This window comes from Trachypithecus francoisi, unplaced genomic scaffold (genome assembly GCF_009764315.1).
Source record: "Trachypithecus francoisi isolate TF-2019V2 unplaced genomic scaffold, Tfra_2.0 Lachesis_group12, whole genome shotgun sequence".
In the NCBI taxonomy this organism is placed as follows: Eukaryota; Metazoa; Chordata; class Mammalia; order Primates; family Cercopithecidae; genus Trachypithecus; species Trachypithecus francoisi.
Window position 1 is genome coordinate 116,942,414 of NW_022681457.1, and position 22,372 is coordinate 116,964,785.

At 56.0% G+C, this 22,372-nt stretch overlaps 1 protein-coding gene across 12 annotated transcripts in view; it reads right to left on the reverse strand.

Annotated features, from left to right (window-relative positions):
• The window catches only part of CAMTA1 (calmodulin binding transcription activator 1), a 975,525-nt gene that overhangs the window by 115,674 nt on the left and 837,479 nt on the right, over window positions 1–22,372 (reverse strand). For all 12 annotated transcript variants that reach the window (XM_033228530.1, XM_033228532.1, XM_033228537.1 and 9 more), the window contains one exon: window positions 15,137–15,290. In XM_033228530.1, the coding sequence (XP_033084421.1) occupies window positions 15,137–15,290 (154 nt within the window). The remainder of the gene's footprint in view (window positions 1–15,136; window positions 15,291–22,372) is intronic.

A 22,372-nucleotide genomic window follows, 5' to 3' on the forward strand; every position in this document is an offset into this window, starting at 1 on the left:
CGTTGCAGAAACCCCAGGCCCACTCCAATGCTGACCTAGCCCTCGTACAAGATGTTTACCCTAATTATGGCCCGTGGCAAGTCAGCAGCGCTTCCACTAATATGAATAATCAAAATGAAATCAATGACAACAGCATGTGGCCCATGCTTTGGAGAGCATCATCGGATGAACAATTTACCCAAGAGGCGGCCAACCGCTGGGAAGAGAGTAACTGAGATCTGGAAGAGAGGGCTGGGGGAAGGCGTAGGGGCCTCACCCCACATGGGGCAGGCTGCCAGCCGAGGGCCTCTTGGGTTGCAGCTGCTCCATCCCAGGCCCTTGGGAAGAGGCGGAGAGCTTCAGCTACGCAGTCTAAGCCTGAGCCACGGTAGGGCCCTCCTATTTTCCTCTGTCATGAACTGAACTGTGTCCCTGACCAAATCCATAGGTTGAAGCCCTAACCACCAATGTGACTGCATCTGGAAACAGACTTTTAAGGAGGTAATTACGGTTAAGTGAGGTCACATGGGTGGGACCCTATCCCAGCAAGACTGGTGTCCCTATAAGCAGAGGAGGAGACACCAGGAGTGCCCATACACAGAGAAACCGTCATATGAGGACGCAGTGAAAAGGTGGCTGTCTGCAACCCAGGAAGAGAGGCCCTATCAGAAACCAGCCCCAATGCCCCTTGATCTTGGGCTCCCAGCCTGCAGACTGTGAGACAATCAATTTCTGTTGTTTAAGCCCCCAGTCTGTGGTACTCTGTGAGGGCAGTGTCTGTTTTGTGCTGCTACAACCAAATACCGCAGACTGGGAAATTCATAAAGAACAGAAATGTATTGGCTTATAGCTTTGGAGGTTGGGAAGTCCAATATCAAGCTGCCAGTGACTGGTGAGGGCCTTCTTGCTATGTCATTGCATGGTGGAAGGGTGAAGAAAAAGAATCCATTCCCAGGAACCCTAAGTACAGCAGTTAAACATCTCCCGTGGGGCCCCACCTCCAGACACAGTCGCACTGGGAATTCGATTTCAACATGAGTTCTGGAGGCCGAATAATAAACTCCGTGTGGGGGCTCAGGCCTTCCCCATCCTCAGGGTCTCTGGCTAGAGGTCCACACCCACCCTGCTCTACGCACTGCACACTTGTGTGTGTGTGTGTACAGGTGTGCGTGTATAGATGTGTGTACATATAGGTGTGTGTATAGGTGTGGGTGTCAGTATGTGTGTATATAGATGTGTGTACAGGTGTGCGTGTATAGATCTGTGTACATACAGGTGTGTGTACAGGTGTGGGTGTCAGTATGTGTGTATATAGATGTGTGTATAGGTGTGTATCAGTGTGCATAGGTGTGTGGGTGTGGATATAGGTGTGTTTGTGTATAGGTGTGTGTATAGGTGTGCAGGTGTGTATAGGTGTGTTTGTGTGCATAGGTGTGTGTATTTGTGTGTATAGGGGTGTGTGTGTGTGTGTGTGTGTACAGTTCAAGGGGTTCTGACATCAGGGGCTTTCCAGAATGCCTCTCTCCTCTACTACTCCGGAGGTTACTCACTGCAATCTCCGACCCCTGGGTTCAAGCAATTCTCATGCCTCAGCCTCCCGAGTAGCTGGGACTACAGGTGAGCGCCACCATGCCTGGCTAAGTTTTGTATTTTTAGTAGAGACAGGGTTTCACCATGTTGATCAGCCTGGTCTCAAACTCCTGACCTCAAGTGATACGCCCACCTCGGCCTCCTGAAGTGCAGGGATTACAGGTGTGAGCCACTGCGCCTGGCCCTTCTACCACTTTAAATGCCACCCTTCTTTCCAGTACAGCCCAGCTCAAGCCCCCACCTCTGGCACATTCTCAGGCCCTCCCCAAACCCATCGAATCACAGACTCAGGATGGGGCCCAGCACCTGTGTCCTAAGGAGCCTTCGTGGGAATTCAAATGCATGCTCCAGTTTGAGAACTATGGGTATAGAAATCACAGTAGCCTTCCTGGCTGCTCACGCCTGTCCCCAGAAGCTGGAGTTTGGATCCTGAGGGCAAGCCTTGCCAAGTTGTTCACTGCTCATCTCCCATCCTCAGAACAATGCCTGGCACATAGTAGTTGCTTAATAAAGGCTGGTAGAGTGAATGAGTGAATGGTCAATTTCTCAATCAATCATGCCCTCCCTAGCACTTTTTCAAAAAATTGGTTCATCATTTTCCTCAGTGAGCTGTAAGCAGAGCTCATGTCTCAATAATAATAACTACAAAAATGATAGTTATTGGACATATCCTCCATGCCAGGCAGTGTGTCAGCATCTTTATATGTTGACTCCAAAAAAGAAAGAAAGAACAAGGCCAGGTGTGGTGGCTCACACCGGTAATCCCAGCACTTTGGGAGGCTGGGGCGGGTGGATCACTTGAGCCCAGGAGTTTGAGACCAGCCTTGGCAACGTGGCGAGACCCAGTCTCTACAAAAAATAAAAGAATTATCCTGGTGTGGTGGTGGGCACCTGTAGTCCCAGCTGCATGGGAGGCTGAGGCAGGAGGATCACCTGAGCCCAGGGAGGTCAAGGCCACAGTGAGCTGTGATCGGGCCACTGCACTCCAGCCTGGGTGGCAGAGTGAGGCTCTGTCTCAAAAAAAAAAAGGGGGAAAAATAATAACAATACTAGGTACTCCAATGGGCCTCTGCTGTGGGCGGGGCATGGGGCCGGCCACTCTCCCGTGGAGCAGTGCTACTCAAAGTGTGGCCCCCGCAGCAGCAGAATCCCCTGACACTTGTTAGAAATGCACATTCTCAGGCCCTGCCCCAACCTGCAGAATCAGAAACTCTGGGGTTTGGGGCCCGGCATCCATGTCCTAACAGGCCTTTGATGCACACTCCAGTTTGAGCAGCTGAGGTCTAGAGATGATATCTTTAACCTCCCAGTGATCCCTCGAGGCAGAATGTATTATCTCATTTTATTAATGCCAAAACCGAGGCTCAGAGAAGTCATGTAACTTGCCAAAGGTCACACAGCAGGTGCGTGGGGGGTGAGGAGGGGCTGCAGATTCAAGACCTTTCCACTGGGCGACCTGCCTGGCTTTCGGCTCTGCCAGGACCAGCCTCTAGGAGAAGGTGAGGAAGACTGGACAGCAGCTCAGTGGTGGGCAGAGGAGAAAAGCGACCCCATCGGGAAGTAGAGGGTCCTGGCCATGAGCAGCAAGACTCGCTTCACTTCCTGGAGGGGAGTCTGGTTTCCCTTGGCTGCCCCTTCACCAGGGGCTGGTGACTGTGCAGGAAACTCAGGGTCCTGGGGCTGGGTCACATGGTGTCATCCCAAGCTGGATGCCCAGTTTTCTCTCCTGTCCTCCCTGACTTCGCAGGTGCTGGGCTGTCTCAGGGGGGCCAGGTCTTGCTGGCTGGGGCCTTAGTGGGCAGAAGCTCCCAAGTCCCTGGCTCCCCGCTTAGGATTTCCTCAGTTCGGGGTCAGGTCAGTTGTCACTCATCTGGCCAAGCCACCCAGACCAGGGCAGAAGAAGCTCTTCCTTGAACCTCCCACGGGAGGAACTGGGAGGCAGGGCCTGATGGTGACCTGCTCTTGGAAAATCACGGCAAGCAGGAGAGGAAGGGGGAAGGAAACCTGGGAGGTCCCTGCAAGGAGGACATCTCAGCAACGTGGCGTCCAAGCCTGGGCGCTGGGCTTCCTTGAGGCATGCGCTGGCCTTGTCATGGCAGCAGAGGCTTTGTGCCTGGTTTGGGGCACATTTGGGGGGAATTTCTACAAAAACCAAAAGAACCTAAGAAGGGTTCATTCCAGACCGTACAGGATGTGTGTGGGAGCAATGCTTGGCTCCATGACAGGGCCTCCTCATTTGGGGTGTGGTGGGGGTGGGGAGAGGACCCCCGAGGGATGGCAGGGGGCGGAGGGGCAGCTTCATCCTGGCTGTCCTTCATTCCTGACGTGGCTGTCCCATGCGGTGGTGGGGCTTTCCCAAAGGGGAGGGAACACCTCCAAGTGCAATGCCCTGTGCTGGCCATACAGGAAGAAGGGGCCAGAATTTGAAACAGTGGGAGACAGGGTGGCAGCACCATGCTGGCCTGGGGTCAGGGCCTCCAAGTGGCCCCAGCTCTTTCCCTCACACACTGTGTGATCTTATAAGAAGATCTTGCATTTCTCTGGCTCTTAGTTTCTTCATCTGGAAAGTGGGTGCCTCTTGCCGGTTCACCTGACTGTATGCCATTGGGCCCTATCCAGGTGGCCCCACCCTTGGATTCTGATGTGATGGCATCCACAGGAGATCTGCCAGGGCCAGGGTGGAAAACCTCATGAGAGGGGAAGCCCTCTGCTCTGCAGTCCTGCCTGGAAGTCTTTGGAAAGGAATTGGACGAGGAGACAGGAAGAACTCCAGACGTCTGCCTCAGCTCCTGGTGGCCCCCGGAATGGGTGAGAGCCAGCTACCTGCCCCCTTTGCTCTGTGGGGCAGTAACTCTTGGAAGGATGACAGGGCAAGGCCACCTGGAGCTTTGGCCACCACAGTTACTGCATAGGCGGCACCTTCTGGAATAGATGCTTGGCCTTCCTTCACATGGGAAGAGATTTCTGGGTGCTGTGATGAGAGAATGGCAAGGACAAGGGGCAGTGTCCTTTGCTGGAGGGCTGTGGGGGGTCCCATCCTCCTCCTCCAACTGGGTTCGTCCAGTCTACCCACCTAGGTACCCCGCCGCCCAAGAAAGACCCAGAAAGAGGGTGGCCATTTAACTAGTCAAGCCAGGTCACCTTGGGAGCCGAGAAACAGTGCTGTGGTCATTTGTCCAGGCGCTGGTATAAGCTGGGATGCTCTCCGGCAACCCTGGGTGTGTGGTTGCTCTCCTTATAAACCACGTGTCTCAGTTGGATGGGAGAGGGACTGGCCACGTGTCTCTCCTGCAGTGAATGGGGCCCCATTGGAGTCCGTAGTGTTGTTGACACTAGGAGGCTGTCTCCATGGCGACAAGGTCAATGGGAAATGGCAGCCGGGTTGGTTTAATTTTCACTGTATTCTTGTTGACAGGAATAAAGGCCCTGCTTCTGATTTCTTGGTTCAACTGGATGAAATTTTCATTAGATTTAACTTCTCATATCCAGACACCCACATGCTATTCAATTTCCCGATCTCACCGCTCAACTCTCATTCGTCTATTGGTCCTGAGGACAAAATTTTCAGAAATCTCATTTCGAGGAGCGCAGAGGCTGAGGGGGGACGGGATGGAGCGTGTGCCTGCCACGTGCACATGAGGGGACCTGTCTGCCATGTCCCCAGTGAGCCTGTCATTTCTGGGGCTCGCTGTTGGGGCATGACAGTCCTCCATCTGCCAGGGGGCATGGGCTTTGTCCCAACATCACACACCCTGTGGAAAAGGCAGGGCTGGAGGGTCAAGCAGACTGCCAGGGTGTTGAGAGCTTAACCTTGCCGTATTCTTTCTTCTTGCAGGTGGGACGGACCTTGTCAATGAGGGGTAGGGAGAGGCACCATTCCAGCCTGGCCAGTGACTCCGTCATCAGGAAATACAGAGCATGTGGGGTGGCATGTCCTTTACCCCTGTCCCTGGCCTCACAGGAAATCTCCAAGGTGCTCAGCAACATACAAAGTGGCATTTTAGAGCCATCCCGAGGCTCTCGGAATCTTCTCCTGATGTGCTAAGTGGCATTGTTACCAGGCTGGGAATTCTTTGCGTCGTGGGAGAAGTGTGAATGCACTAGGAGTGCTGGCCGCCTGGCAATGTCAGAGCCTCATGGTGATCTGCAGATCTGGGTGCATATGGCCTCTGGAATTCCCTTCTCCCCACTCTGTCCAAACTGCAGCCCCTTCCCCCGGGCGCTGCTCGGGGCAGAGATAGCAGGGAATGTGGGACTGATCAGCTTTTCCCCTGCCCCTCCAGGCCACTCGGAAAGAGGGGTGGGGACCAAGTGGGATTCTGGATGCTTCCATCTTGCTTCTGGTAAGATAGCTCTAGGGTCCTGGACTCAGGTTCCTCCTCGTGTGTTGGGAGGCGGCACCGCGGGAAGCCAGGCTCCGTCCACAGAGCAGCTGCCTCTGAGCTCCCAACTACCTGGCTCAGAGCCTTCCTTTTTTAAAGAGAGGCTGCAAATCTGGAGATCTGAATGTTGGCAACGAATTCTAATTTTGACAGAACCACTCCCTGGCACCTAGCAGGGCTCAGCATCAGCTCTGTGTAGCAGTCAGGATCCGGGACGTGGGTGGGGCCCTGTATCCCCAACACCAGCACAGGGGTGCACTCCATAAAAGGGGGACTCCTGTCACAGAAGCGGCTGTGCGGCCTTGAGGCGGCCCTGGGCAGCAAGGTGCCGGGAGGGACAGGAAATCAAAAGCAGTATTTCTCCTCCAGTCCTACTTGGGGGCTGGATTGGCTCCACAAAACTAGCTGGAGTGAGAAACCAACATTTGCAAAACAAACCTGGATCCTGGGAGCAAAGTAGGAAGCAAGCCCCACACTCAAGTCAGCCTCTCCATGCCCACCCTCTGCTGTCCTCTATGCCAAGTTGGAAGGGGGCTGCAGGCATTCTGGAAGGAGCCAGGAGGAGGGCTGGGACCCACCTGGAGATTCCAGGAAACTGCCCTGCCTGCTCCTCACGCCAGCAGCTCCTTCCCAAAGGGAAGGGTAAAAGGCAGCGGAAATCCTCTCCAGGAACCGCCAGCACTATCCCTGCCTCCGCCATGACTCCCAGGCTCTGCAGATGCAGGCAGGGAGCCGGGCCTCTGCTCTCAGGGACAGAGCTGCCGCCCAGGCCCTGGGTCTGCCATGGGGACACAGACGTGCTTCTTCCTAGGCAACTCCAGGATTTCTCACAAGTGCAAGTCAACACGTGTCTAGCAAGGCCCCATCATGTGTCGGCACCAACACCTCAGCTGCAAAAAAAGGAAACTTCTAGAGGCATATTTCTTAACCCAGAGTCTACAGAAAGTCCTCACGCAGTCCTGGAACATCCAGAAATGATACACCCAGTACTTAGTGCATGCCAGGGAGTGGCATCCTCTGGGAGTGCGGCTAGACTAAGCTCCATGTGGCCTCCGACGCCTGCCCTCCTCCCACCCGGATGTGAGAACCAGCCGACGCCTGAGGAGGCCTGTGGCCCAAAGAGGTGCTGGTCCTGCTCTTGGCTGGCCTCTTGCCAGAGGCTGCTGTAGGCCGAGGTTTCTTAAAAAGTATGGTCTTCTGGGGACCCCAGTACAAGAACCTAGCTTCATCAAACACTCAGTGTCAGAAGCCCACTCCGGACGCACGGAATCAGAATGTCTGGGGACGTGCCTGCCTTTCAGCCCCATCCAGGTAGTTCTGAGGGGAGCCATTGTCTCTGCTCAGGCTTTCTGGGGCCTTGGTGGATTCCAGGGTAAGATTCTCGGCTCCCTCTAAGCCCCAGAACTGGGTGGCCTGGGGGGCCCGAGCTCACTCCGGACATTCAGCCATTTGCTCCTATCCCAGAAGTCTTTGCTCAGAGGGAAGGACCCTGGAACATGCTTCTAAGTGAACACTGCTGGCCAGAGAGAGTTCTAGCAACATCCCCTCTCTCTCCCACCCGGGGCTGACCCCCCAGCTCCTTACTGTGCCCACACCTGTAGCTCCATGGGGGAAAAGTCTTTGCAGCTCTCTTTTCTTCTTCTTCTTCTTTTTTTTTTTTTTTGAGGTGGAGTCTCACTCTGTTGCCCAGGCTGGAGCACAATGGTACGATCTTGGCCCACTGCAACCTCTGCCTTCCAGGTTTAGGTGATTCTCCTGCCTCAGCCTCCCAAGTAATTGTGATTACAGGCACCTGCCACCATTCCTGGCTAATTTTTGTATTTTTAGTAGAGACGGGGTTTCACCATGTGGTCAGGCTGGTCTCAAACTCCTGACCTCAGGTGATCCACCTGCCTCAGTCTCCCAAAGTGCTGGGATTACAGGTATCAGCCACCGTGCCCGGCCCTCTTCTCTTCTCTTCTCTTCTCTCTCTTCTTTTCTTTAGACAAGGTCTTGCTCTGTCACCCAGGCTGGAGTGCAGTGGCACCATCTCAGCTCTCTGCAGCCCTGAACTCCCCAGGTTCAAGTGATCCTCCCACCTCAGCCTCCCAAGTAGCTGGTGTGCACCACCACATCTGGCTAATCTTTCTATTTTTTGTAGGGACAGGGTCTTGCCATGTTGCCCAGGCTGATCTTGAACTCCTAGGCTCAAGTAACCTTCCTGCCTCAGCCACCCAAAGTGCTGGGATTACAGGTGTGAGCCACCACGTCCGGTTATCTTTGAGACTTTCAGACTGGCTGCTGTCCTTCCTCGATGGATTCCGGCTGAGCCTTAGGGATACCTGCTCCTAGTCAGGGTCAGAGCTCCCAGCCCACCGTCCCCAGCCAGCCAGGTGATGCTGGATCGGGATCAACTGAGCTGGAGAGGAAGAAAAGTGGGCACAGGCACCTCTCCCTAGGGTCTCCTGCTGCTAGTTCCAGCCCCACCCCAAGCCCCACCACTCCAGAATTACAGAGCAGGTCCCCAACAGCTTCCCAGCACATCTCAGACACCAGGTCCAGAGGCAGGGGTGGGACAGGCCCCCGCCCGCAAGCTCCCGGTGGCCTGGGCCGGGGAGTCAGGCTTCCCGGGGCGCCCGTCTCCGAGCGGGTCTGCTGCCACTGGCCACCAGGTGGCGCTGGTCGACCAGGAACGGTTCCGCGAGCCCCGGGAAGGAAGCCTTGGTTGATTTTCCTTCTTGATATTCTATAATCATCAGGATTACAATCTAAGCAAAAAACAAAACAAATAAACACAGCCCCCCCTTCTGGATCTTTGCTCTTTGTCTGAAAAATTATGAGAACACAAAAGGCGCATTGAACATACAACCCCAGGCTTGGGTACTGGCAACAGCGAGGGCCTCCGGAACAGAGGGAGGGAGGCTGGGGGCGGTCTGGGGATCCTGGGCTCTGCGACCTCTCCCAGTGTGAGCTGGGTCCCTGGAGAGCAGGTGCTGGCTAAGCAGTCGCTCTGAGCAGATTTCTCTGCACTGCAGCCACTGCTCAGCAATGAGGGGCTCCTGTTTGCAGCCAACTAGCCCAGGCCCGGTACTGGAAACGGTGTGGTGTCTCGGCAGCACCACCTTACAGGTGCTGAAGGCTGGCAGGGCTGACACCCTGGCCCCTGACAAACCAACAGGCTGCAGGTGAGGACCAGCATGTTAAGGAAGATGGACTGTGGGGGCTATGACAGCAAAAGCAAGCCCACACTCGCCAGGGCCTCCACCCACCTCAACAGGGCCTCCACTCACACTCACTAGGGCCTCCATTCCAACTCACCGTGGCCTCAACCCAACTCACCATAGCCTCCACTCTTACAGTAACCATGGCCTCCACCCAATTCACCAGGCCCCCCACCAAACTCACCAGGGCCTTCACCCAACTCACCAGGGCCTCCACCCAACTCAACACAGCCTCCACCCAACTCACCATAGCCTCCACCCAACTCACCATAGCCTCCACTCTCACAGTAACCATGGCCTCCACCCACAGTCACCAGGGCCTCCACCCTCAATCACCAGGGCCTCCACCCACCTCAACAGGGCCTCCACTCACTCACTAGGGCCTCCATTCCAACTCACCAGGGCCTCCACCCAACTCACCACAGCCTCCACCCAACTCACCATAGCCTCCACTCTCACAGTCACCATGGCCTCCACCCAATTCACCAGGCCCCCCACCAAACTCACCAGGGCCTTCACCTACACTCACTGTGGCCTCTATCCCACACTCAGGATGACCTCCACCTCCACTTTCAACATGGCCTTTGTGGCCTCACATTTACTATGGCCTCCACCACCTACCATGGAGGTGAGGTTGCTTTTGGAGGAAGTGTGGGGGTGGAGGTGCTGAATCCCCACGCACTTGTGTCTGTGGATACATCATGTGCCCGTGCAGAAGCATGGAGGTGCATGGAACACTTGTGTGGTGTGCGTGCAGGGTGGGTGCAGGCCCTGGGACTCTGATGACTCCACAGCCAGCCCTCCTGCTGCCCGCCCAGTGATGCAGAGGACACCTGCCCCAGAGGCCTGAGTACTCTGGCCTGACACCAGCAGAGCACTGGGGCGGGCAGGCAGGGTGGAGCTAAACCCCGAGGCGGCTGCGGGAGCTGCCTGCTGATCTCCAGGCCTTCGAAGCCTGCAGGAAGGCCCAGGCCTTGCTCATGGCTGCAGGGCCATCTGGCCAGCCAGGGCGCTCCAAGAGGAGCCTCCAGGCGGGAGAGCTGGGACAAGATCACCACACGGAAAGGGCTGTGAACATAGCTTAAAAGTCATGCCCTCACCACTCACTCCGGATGGAACAACCTCACCAACAGCTTGCTGGGAAATGCCTGGCGTGCCATCCCCTCCTGGGCTGCCAGGAAATGGGCAGGGAAGAAAGCCACGGGTGCTCAGAGGGAGAGGATATTCTCCGAGGAAACGGTTCCATCTGGCTTTCTGTAGGTTCCAGTGGAGCCGAGGGTGCAAGGTTTGGGGCATGGCAGTTTAGAACCACTGTGGCTCTGAGCAGCCCACGATCACTGAGCAAGTTTCCTGCCAGCTTGGCAGGACAGAAGCACAGGGCCCTGCCTGGCAGAGCAGTCGACTCCACTCAAAGTCGTCTCTCAGTGGCAGATCTGGGAGGAGAGGACTCCCCCTCCAGCTCCTCAGTCACACTGTGGGCGTTTACTGGGTGCAAATCCGGTGCTCTCTCAGACCAGCTGCATTGGAACAGACCCCGAAATTTCCAGGATGAGACATACTAAGCTTTAGATCACTTGTGTACTATAAACTCCAGGCCTCAGACAGCGCCCCAGACAGTCATTGCCAGGCCTTGGACTGAGATGAGGAATTCTGTGCACTATGAGTCAGAAAGCTGAAGCCCACAGGGGCACCCCTGGCTGAGCGCAGCTCTACTCAGCCCTGAATGACTCACATGCAGAACCTCTTTCCCCAGAGTATGTTAGGATGGAACTACATAGCCAAAAACTACACTTCCCAGACTCTCTTGCAACTAGAATTAACCATATGACAAAATTCTGTCCAGCAACGTGAGAGGGGAAATGATGTATGCAACTTGTGGGCCCTGTCCTTAAAGGGAAGGAACTCACCCTCCACCTTATTTTCTCCTCTTCCCACTGGCTGGAATGCAGTTGCAATGGCAGGAGCTGGAGTAGCCATTTTGGACCATGTAAAAGAGGGCGAAGCCCTAGGAATGGGGAGCAGCCACCTGGAGGGAGCCTGGGTGGCCGATCCCTGACCCTGGGGCTGCCACATCAACCCTGAACTGTGACATGAAAGCCAAAGCAGCTTCCCTCTCACTGAAGCCACTGTGATTTTGGCCTTCCTCATAGTGGCAAGGCCCAAAGTCTCATGATTACAGAAGTGATTCCAAAAGACAGGAAAGATCTCTGGGAACGTCCTGGGAATTCCTATCAGCCATCTTCATGTATTTCTGTGTGTGTTTTTTTCAGCTGGAGGAAGCAGGCCTCAGATTGCGGGTGGAAGGGAAGCTCCCTTCTGACCAAGGGCCACAGATGCAAGGACCAGGATGGGATTCTCTGAATCAGCCTGGTGCGATTCCCAGGGCACAAGGTCATGGAGCCCCCATCTCACAGCAGGTGAGGCAAAGGCTGCAGACCCATCTCCCTTCACCCCTGAGAAGCACAACATTTTGATTAAACCGCGGACAGCTCCGCTGGTGGGCAGAGAAATTTGGAAACATCAGGAAATCAAACTGTGAAGTGTTTGGAGGCACGTGATTAATGTGGAAATAAGATGCAGATAATGTGCTTGGCTTCAGTGTTGGGTGGCCCGCCTGATTCTGGAGTCAAATCTGAGGTCTTCTTGGCTCTCGGCACACCTCTGCTCTCCCCGGACACGCTTAGCTGGTGCCCTATGTGTGCTCCAAGCCTGATCGGCACCTGTGCCTTCTCCTGCAGCCGCGTTTCCAGGGCTGAGTTTCTCAGACTGTGTCTCTGTCAGAGCACACGCACGCGCTCAACGAGTAATTGTGTGCGGCTCTGCTTTCCCCCCCGCCCCCGAAACACCAGAGAGCCGAGTGTTATTAGATTTATGGGGAGTTTGTTGTAGTTTTACATAATTTTCTGAGGCACTGCAGATTTTTGAGCATTCACAGTTCCCTCCGGTTCAGCGTTGGAGGCTGGCTCCGGCCTGGTTTCCACTCCCTGGCGTTCATAAAGCCTAATTCCTCCCACCCAGCCTGGAGGTGGCATTCCTGTCTGATGGATGGGCAGCTCCAGGGAAAATGGGGAGCATATGGCTGAAGGAGAAGGGCTGTCTGTGTGTGTGGAGAAGAATTTGGGAGGGCCCAGGCCAGCAGCCTCTGACTGTGGGAGCCACCTGGAAAGTCATCTTTTCCCTCAGGAGCACCCGTTGGCTAATCTGTGGCTCACACAATCTCTCGGAACTTTTGCTGGGGCTCAGTGGGGTTGGGGCTGCTCCCCGGCCATGTGGATGGGAGCCTTTGTCCAGCAAAGGGGCCCTAATTTTCCAGTGGAATCTGACAAGAGGAACTCCTTCTAGTGACCTAAGAAGAAGCAGACAGAAGGCTCAGAAAGGCCAGGAAGGCAACTCTTCCTCCTGACTGAAGACTTGTTTTGAGCAGGAACTCCCTTCTAAAGGTGAACACTGAGGGGTGGGAGGAGCTCCAGAAGCACCTGGACCCTGGTCACCCTTTCAAGGCAAGAGTCCTTAGGACCCTTATTTTGAAAGCATTGACTAAGCCCCAGGAAGGAGGTTCCAGGCCACTTCCTCCAGCCCTGGAGTGCAGGGACAAAGTTGAGCCCCCTGGAGTGACTCCACCTCCCAGGAAATGGGACAGGCTGGCAGCCTCAGCCCCTTGGACAGGATGCGCAGGGGTGGAGGAGCTGAGCCGGGCCCCCTGACCTGGCTGGAAGTGCTGGTCTTAGGGCAGAGGCTGCTAGATTCTTGCTACCCCTTTACAGAAGGGGTACTGGGGTGCAGAGAGGGTGGGGCATTGGCCCAGGGCCGCATAGCGGGGCAGCCATGAAGCCAGGACGAGCACCCGCCTCCTAACTCACCAGTCCTGACTCTTTCTACTGCCCTGGCCAGAGGGCACCAGAGCTCCTGGTCAGCAGAGTCATCGCGCTGGCCCAGCTGAGGCCTTGCGGCAGAGAAAGCATGAGTAGGCCCCTGGGGCGGGGTCTAGGCGGGACCCAGTGTCGGGTGCCAGCCCTGCATAGTGAGGTGCCCCTAGGTACTGAGTAGGAAGGGCAGGCAGGCGGGTCTGACAGCAGGGACCCCAACACTGGTGCCCCAGACTCCTAGCCTCTGGCCTGCCCTTGGGAAGGTGCCACTGAGCAGCCTTGGCTCCCAGAGCCAGGACACTGCAGCTTCCGTCTGCTGCTCAGGCCCCTGGGCAGATCCCTTCCCCTCCACCATTCCAGGGCTATTTCCAGGGCCCTGCGCATGCCCAGCACTGTGTGGAGAGCCGGAGTGCTTCCCAAGGGTAGCCGTGCCGTTTCCCCATGCGTCCTGGTGCTCGGCAGCATTTTGAAGAGGCTCACGAGGCCCCGCCTGATGAAGCGTGGGAGGCTGACATCTCTCCTGTGGGGGCTCGAGCAGGCCAGGGCACAGGAGTGTGAAGGCCCAGCTGGGTGGTGGGAGGGCCTGTGGAGAGGCTGAGAGCTGAGAAACAGGCGGGGTGAGCAGGTAGAGGCAGGGGGAGGGGCAGGCGGAGAGGCAGCAGGCTCCGGGCAGTGGGGACTACAACAGGCAGAAAGGACTCAGAGTCCTGCAGAGGCCAGGGGCTGGGGGTGGGGGGACCTGCAGGCTGTGCTCAGGAGCTTGGACATTGAGTGTGCATTGAATGGTTTTAAGCAGGAAGGGATGTGCTCAGGACCACAGTTAAGAAGGTTGCCACTGGGTGTGGCCTGAGCTCAGGAGGCCCCTGGGCTGCCTGCCTCGAGTTTCCAGGCAGGAGCACTGATGCCAGCTTGGTCCAAACCTCCCAGCGGGGTACTTGGCTCAAAGGACGGTATGTGAGGAAGCTCAGTCTTGTGGTCCAGCCCTTAGTGGGCAGGGCTGTCACCCACTGGGGGGCCTCCCTTGCCACACAGACCCCTCTGTCCCTCCTGACCCTCATCCCCAACCTTGAGGCTGGGAGCAGATCCCTGAATCCGAGCACCCAGGGGACTCTCAGGATTAGCATCACTGCAGGTGCCCCTAGCCTCAGCCTGGACCCTCCCAGGCACAGGGACCTTCACCTTTCCTCCCAGCCGCAGAAACAATATTTCAGTCCCCCCCGCTGTCTATGCTGACCAACAGCTGCTTCCTCCCTCTAGCCAGCTCCAGGGACAGTCCTGCTTCTGAGTGAGCCACTGACCCACCCCCCAGGTCCCGCAGATGGCAGGTCCTTACCCTGAGCCCTGACCATCAATGTCCCTGAACCCCGAGGGCTACGTGTCCAGCACTAAATAGTCCCCATGCTCTTCTCGGCTCAGGAAAGCCCCAGACCTGTGTTTGTTTTTCCCGAGCTCTGCTGAACAGTGGGCAGGAGAAGCCACTGAGCGCCGCCAGCGGCTGCTGGGAGCTGTGGCCACTGCAACAAAGTACGGAGCAGCCCCGGCTTCCCGGCCTCACTCGGTGTTTTGCATTCTGTGATTTGCACCTGACAGATGCTTCAGAAAGCACCACTTTGCTGACAAAATGAAATCCAGCTCAATTACCATCATCTATTTGCCACCCAGCCTGGGAGCCGAGGCGGGCCCTGAGTCCAGGAGGCGGTGGCTAAGCCCAGATCCCTCGTGGACGGGCAAGGCAGGAGGCAGGGTCCGCTCCCGCCACCCCTCCCCTGTTCCACACTTTCCCTCCCCAGCTGGCCTCCACTCCTGTCTGTGGTCCTGGAGACCCGGCCCTGGCCCACTCTTGGCCTGCTCCTTCCCCTGCATGCTCTGTGTCTCCAAACCTCACTCTTTTCATCTGTCACGTGGGCCTGGCATTTTATGCCCTGGCTGCTGTATAGGGAGCTTACAAGGGGCCAAATGAAGGTGGGGCAAAAGCTAAGCTCACGGTGCCACTGTCATTCCAGCAAGATGAGGCTCCAGACCCGCATTCCCAAGGCCACAGAGGACCTTCCTGGCCCCACCTGGTTGACGCCAGCCTAGTCCCCAGCATGGGGGTGCCAGGCTGGCCAAGGCCACTCACACATGGGTTTCAGCTGCCCGATGAGCTCTTCTTTAGTCCATTTCGCCCACTCCTTCTTGTCGGTGTTGATGGAGCAGAGGATGGGGCCGCAGGGCTTGCCGCAGTCCTCAATGGCTGGCACATTCAGGTAGTGCACCAGGACGATGTCGGGGTTCTGTGGGGAGAGCAGAGACTGGCAGCATGAGGGTGGCATGGAGCCCGCCAGGGTCAGGGCCGCCCCCAACCCCACAGGTACAGGCAGAGACTGAGGCCCCAGACACCTGGCTCTCTTGACCTCACACTGCTGACGGTTGCAGCCAGATGGTTTTGTGGTGGGGGCTGTCCAGTGCACGTGGAATGTTAGCAGTCTCCCTGGCCTCCACCCACTGATGTCATTAAGCCCCTCCCCCTCCAGCTGTGACCCCTGGAAAAGTCTTCAGACATTGCCCAGTGTCCCCTGGGGGGCAAGATCACCCCGATTGAGAAACTCTGACCTACACATCAGCTGATATGTGTGTCACTGGGAACCACGGGCATGAGGTCAAATTCCCTCAAAACCAACATCCCTGACCTCACACCACAGCCACTGCCATCTCCCTCCTTCATGCCCAACATGCGTTTCCCCCTCACAGCTTGTGGGATGCCCCCAGCACAGGCATCATCACTCGCTTCTCCCCGAGGGGAAAAGGGGCTCCCAGAGCTTAAGTCCCCTCCTGCTGAGGGCTGGAGCCCCTCTGCCTTCAGCTGTGGTCTTCTCCCCCAACGAACAGCCCCACAATGAAGCACTTTATTTTATTTTTTCAGACAGGGTCTCACTCCATTGTCTAGGTTGGAGTGCAGTGGTGGGATCTCAGTTCACTGCAACTTTTGCATCCCGAGCTCAAGTGATCCTCCCACTTCAGCCTCCTGAGGCTGGTACTACAGGCACACACCACCACGCCTGGCTAATTTTTGTATTTTTTGTAGAGATGGGGTCTCACTATATTGGCCAGGCTGGTCTTGAACTCCTGGGTTCAAGCAATCTGCCCGCCTCAGCCTCCCAAACTGCTGTGATGACAGGTGTGAGCCACCACACCCAGCTGGCACTTTCCATCTAAGCAGTACCCAGGGGGCAGCTGGTGCCCAGAATCTCTGGGAACTCCTCCCTAGAAGAGCTCTTCTGTCACCCTGTCCAGCTCGTCCACTCTTTCTTATTGGCTTCTGGGGCGGAGTTTCCTGAACTTCTGGGCACCGCTCTCAGTCTGAAGACCTAAAAGGCCCAGTTTCGGCCGGGCACGGTGGCTCAAGCCTGCAATCCCAGCACTTTGGGAGGTCGAGGCAGGCGGATCACAAGGTCAGGAGATCGAGACCATCCTGGCTAACACGGTGAAACCCTATCTCTACTAAAAAATACAAAAAAAAATTATCCAGGCATGGTGGCGGGTGCCTGTAGTCCCAGTGACTTGGGAGGCTGAGGCAGGAGAATGGTGTGAACCTGGGAGGCGGAGGTTGCAGTGAGCCGAGATCGCACCACTGCACTCCAGCCTGGGCGACAGAGCGAGACTCCGTCTCAAAAAAAAAAAAAAAGCCCAGTTTGTCTCAAATCGGTTCTATTTAGCAGTCAGCCCCTTCCTGTCACATCTTATTAAGAATGTCCTCTGTCGCTTTCTGCCCCCTGAGCTCGGATAGGACATGCCAAGGGGCCTTTGTGAGGCAGCAGTGTTGCTGGGATGAGCATCGGGACTTCTGTGGCTTTCTTATGGTCTCCCCAGAAGGCAGCGCTGCTTATCTGGCCACATCAATATTGACAAGTTAAAAAGAAGAAGAAAAAAAAAAAGCAATCCTGTCACTTTCTAGATGCATCTGGATACGCCAGAAAAACCTAGCTAAACCCTCGCATCTCAATCAGAGGGTATTTCTTGAACCTTTTTTTTCCCTTTAGATAGGGTCTTGCTGTGTCACCTAGGCTGGAGTGCAGTGGCGCAATATCGGCTCACTGCAACCTCCACCTCCCAGGTTCAAGCAATTCTCCCACCTCAGCCTCCTGAGTAGCTGGGATTACACGTGCACGCCACCACAGCCCGGCTAATTTTTGCATTTTTAGTAGAGACAGGGTTTCACCATATTGGTCAGGCTGCTCTCGAACCCCCGACCTTAGGTGATCTGCCTTCCTCAGCCTCCCAAACTGCTTGGTTTACAGGTGTGAGCCACCGCGCCCGGCCTGAACCATTTTTTCCTGCATTGTCCTAAGGAAACATGACAGAATATCAGGACGCTGCAGGGAACGATGGAAAAAGCCACGTGGAAGGCTTCATCCTGTGCTTTTCCTCCTGATAGAGGAAAAGCTGCTTTGCCCTCTGCTTTCCCCGGCTGGTAGACTGAGACTCAACCATGAGTCCTGAGACAGGCAGGACCCCAGGCAGGAGAGAGCTGGGCCTGCAGCTGCTTTTTTGGATGTTGTCAGGGCAAGAGTCATACATGAATATATGAATCAATCAATCCATGAATAAATAAAGACTCAAGATCACACCATGACCAACGTAAGTAAGGAGACTGGCATAATTAAAAAAAGATTTTCACTAAGGGTTCAAACAGATTTTTTCCTGCCAATACTCAGATAACCAGGAAACTCAATCAACACCAACAGGAACCTTCTCCTTAATGGCGGCTTTTCTGGATTGTGGTAATCATGCTCCTTAATAATCATGGTAATCCCTGACATCAGCGCGGCACTTTATTCTTTTCAAAGCACTTTCCAGCCGTTATCTCATTTGGTGCCGCTGCTAGCCAAGGAGGCGGGCGGGGCAGGGCAGGGCAGGGCAGGGGAGGGTGTCCTCCGTCTACAGTGGGGCGCCTGTAGAACTAAGAAGTTGTGACTTGCCCAAAGCTATGTGCCAGCAGGGCACAGCCTGATCTAGAAGCCAGGGTTCTGACTCCAGGTTCAGGTCCTGCCAGGACATCTGCTGGCCTCCCTTTCTGCTTGGCCTAAGTACTGTCTCATCTCCATGTCACTTCATTCTTGCAGTATGCCCAAGAGGGGGGTCGGGTAGATCTGCTATGCCCTTTGCATAGAGGGGGTAACAGTGGAGAGACAGGGTGATCCACTCTGTCCCTGCCCCATGTTCTTCCTACAGACCAACATACTGGCCTCCTGGGGACTGTGTCTGGGCCCAAGGCTCCTGCCTGTGCCTGGGCACGGCCAGGCAGCAGTGCCAGCTGCTGAGCAAGATGAGTAAAGATCAAAGGGCTGCAGGGGCCAGTAGGCCACCCAGGGCTGCCTCTGATTCTGGTCCCTGAAGCAGGAGCCTGGCCCTGCAGGAGGGAGCTGAGATGCCAGACGCCTGGGAGATGAAAGGGCTGCCACATCCTGCTCCACAGGCCCACTGAGCACAGCCTGGGCGCCTGGGACCCGCTGTGGGAGGCCAAGGTGGTGGGCAGGCAGGCAGGGTCTCGTGGGGCAAAGGCCCTCTCTCACCATGAACCCAAACTGTGGAGTTCCTGCACGAGAGCACCCCAAATGCTGCTATCTCAGGACGTTCTGCCTGCAGGGCTCAGCCTCCATCTGCATAACCAGCTTCCACCTATTCTTGGAGGTCAGACACCAGGATGCCCTCCTCTTCCAGGAAGGCTTCCCTGATTACCTCTCTGCCTCTACCATAGTAGGATGGCATTTGGCTTTGTGCTTTAATTGTCTGAACATCGACTTTATTTCCTCAACCTCAGGGACAATGCCCTGGAGCTACGACAGTCCAACAATCACCAGTGCTTATTTCAGGTTTGTAGAATCAAATTAGGCTGAATTCTGACCTCCTGCTTGTGCCCTCCCTAGACCTGTGTTCTCCTGACATCTGGCTTCAGTTTTCTGGGTCTACAAAGGGCGGGGAAGCCTTCCTTCCTTTCTTTTTTTTTTTTTTTTTTGAGATGGAATTTCACTCTTGTTGCCAGGCTGAAGTGCAATGGCGTAATCTCGGCTCACTGCAACCTCCGCCTCCTGGGTTCAAGCAATTCTCCTGCCTCAGCCTCCCGAGCAGCTGGGATTACAGGTGCCTGCCACCATGCTCAGCTAATTTTTGCATTTTTAGTAGAGATGGGGTTTCACCACATTGGCCAGGCTGGTCTTGAACTCCTGACCTCAGGTGATCTACTCACCTTGGCCTCCTAAAGTGCTGGGATTACAGGCGTGAACCACTGCACCTGGGCAGGAAGCCTTTCTAAACACAGGTTGTTGCTAGGAAGGTAAGATACAATGCAAGGCTGGTTCTTCATCTTTTCTCTTTGAGAGCCTGACACAGGCAGTGGATACCCACCCCATCCTCCAACATACCCCAAGGCGCATCAACACTTCAACTCAAAGGCTTACAGATGGTGGATCCCACTTCAGTAACTACAAACGTAGGGATTGTAGCATCTAGAACTACCCCTTTCAGCTTAGGGCACATGCCTAACACTGGGGGCTGGGGGGTCCCTTTCTGGGAGCCTCCATGCTGGGCCTTGCCTTTCTCCCTTGTTTTGATGCAATTAGCAGAATGTCGCAGCCCCTGGCAGGTCCAGGAGAGCAAGTGCAGGATCAGGAGAGATGCTGGAGCAGGCAGCCTCCCGGTTTCCATCCCAGGGCCTGGAGCTCTTGCTGCTGGAATGCCGAGCTGAGTAGTAACGATTTCCTGGCGTGGGGCTCGTTTTCAGACACAGACTGATGGAGGTATTTTTGGAAATTTGGGGCACACATCGCTTCTTGGCAATGTTGCAATTTTATTCATTAGTTTTACATTTTATTGGGTGTTTTTGGCAGAAAAATATATTAGCCTTGAAGTCCTAATGTATCAGTTTCATAGAGTGCTCGTAACGGTGTCAGAGTCCTTGCCGAGCTGCTTTGCTGGTGGCGAGATGGGCTCAGGCGGACCAGCTCGGCAGGGCGGCCTGGAGGAATACAGATGCGGGCTTGGATCTGAGAGTCACGGCAGGGGACAGACCCTGCCAGGGCCCTGGATTCTGGATTCTGGATAGTTGTGGAGTGAAGTTGCCTTTGTCTTGCCCAGGCTGCCCTGATGTTCCCGTGGGGTTCACCACCCTGTCAGGCCTGTGGGTTCAGGCAGGGAAGAAAACCGTGGGGTTCACCACCCTGTCAGGCCTGTGGGTTCAGGCAGGGAAGAAGACCGTGGGGTTCACCACCCTGTCAGGCCTGTGGGTTCAGGCAGGGAAGAAGAGCTTGTGGAGAAGCCCCTCCCTGGGTTATGGAGTTTTCAGGAGAGATGCTAGGGGTCACCCCCCAAAGTGAGTGTGACCTTTGGAGATGAGCCCCTGCTTTCCCGGAGGCCTGGTCGGTGTCAAAGGCTGGGGAGAGGGAGTCTGTGACTGTGGTGGTGGTAGGGGAAGCCAAGGATAAGTACAAGTCTCAGAACTTCCACAGCCTTCTGGAAGAGCTGCGGACTAGGGGATCCCTCCTCCCTCTTGGTGCCTCAGGCTCCTCACCCATAAGCATGGAAGCTGCGTCTCTTTCTCACTGGGGCTGCTGCAGGGAGCAGGGTCAGGCCTCGGAATGGGTGCAATGCCGTCAGGACAGACAAAGGCTCCCCTCTACCACCACCAACCGCCACCAAAACCAAACCCAGACGGAACAAAGCCCTGACATGCTCCCTGAGAGGGGGAGCTGAGGTAAGCCTCCAGAGGGCAGTTTTGCTGCTTAGACTCCCCTTCCTCCGCCGGCAGCCCCAGTCCGTCCCAACTCTCCTCTTGTTGTGTGCAGAGGCCCTTCCTCCACCAGCGTCCAGCCTGGGGCTCTGCCCTCCCTCTCTCCCGCTCTCTTTCTCCCTCTTTCCCTCTCTCCTTCCTTAGTGGCCTCATCCAGCATCCTGAACTCACACCCACCAGATTCCCAGGACGTCCAGATTTTTCTCTCCAGCCCACCTCTCCTTTCTTGCCTACCTGGCTGTTGACAGCACCCCTTAAAGTCCTCAAAATACCCATGACTTCCCATGGCCGACCTCGCCGCCCAACCTCCCGCTCAGACACTTGGCCCCTCCAGGCTTCCCACAGCTGCCCGGGTCTGGAACCCGGGAGTCATCCTCTCACTTTCCCTCCCTCTCCCTCAACAGCCAGTCGATCATCCAGTTCTGCCAATTCTCCCGCCCCAGGAAGCCTGATCCTCCCATTTACCCCCTGCCTGCAACCACCAAGTCTGAGCCTCCACCTGCTCTCCTGCTCATGTGGGAGTGTGCCTGACTCCCGGGTGTCCTCACGTCTGCTCTTCCCCTCCCCGACCCATCCTTCAAACAGCAGCAGGCGTGGTCAGGCTGTTCCGGACGGCTCCTTGGCACTGAGATCAGCCCACACTCCTGCCACGGTTCCAGGCCGGGCCACCTGTGCTTCTTGCTGGCTGTTGCCTGCCTCGTGAACCTGGCTCCCGCCACCCCATTCCCCAGATCTGCCGCTTCTCTCCCTGGGCTGTGGTCTCTGGCTGCCGCGCTCCATGCCACATCGATCCCAGGTCACTTCCTTGTGGAAACCTCATTCAGCAACCCCGTTGACAACAGTGCCCACCTTGCCTGACTCCCACCTTGCTGTCTTTGCAGCACTAATCTCTCAGTTTCCGCTCAATTACTACCCGGGTTTGGCCTGTTTTCCTGGCCACAAGTGTGAGCTCCGGATGGCTGGGACTCTGTCTGCAGGGCAGCCACATGGCAGGGGCTCCATCCCTCCGACTGAAAACCGGGGGCATAGCGGGGTGCTGCCAAGCTGCCCCAGCACACGGGCCAACAAGCCTGCCAGGGGGCACCTGGCCTTGGCTGTGGGAGCTGGTGCAGGGGTGGTGGCTGTCTCCGCTCCGGAGACTCAGTGTCTCAGGACCAACCCTGGAGAAGCCCCAGGCATGTCTTCTAGAAGGACAAAGACTGAGGGGCAGGGAAGGAGTCTTTGTCCACCTCAGGCATGGGCTGGAAGAGGAGGGGGTCCACTCCCTCAGAAGGGGCCCAGGAAGGGTGGCATCTGAGGGGGTGGGTCCATGAGCCCTCTGCCCCTCTCCGAGGAAAGTTCAGCTTGTCCATTAACCCAGCTGTGCCTCCTGGAAATGCATTTGGAGCTGCAGATCTCCCCGGTTCCAGACTCCCAGGGCCCTGCCAGGCACAGGACTCTCAGGCTGAAGGTGGTGGAAGGGCATCTCCCGGGAGCCTGAGGTAGAGTCAGTCTCTTCTAGAACCTTTTCTAGATGGCATCTTTCACCCAAACCGCAGGGACAAAGAGAGGACAGGGGACAAGCTGAGGGCCTTTCCTCCAAAAGCACAG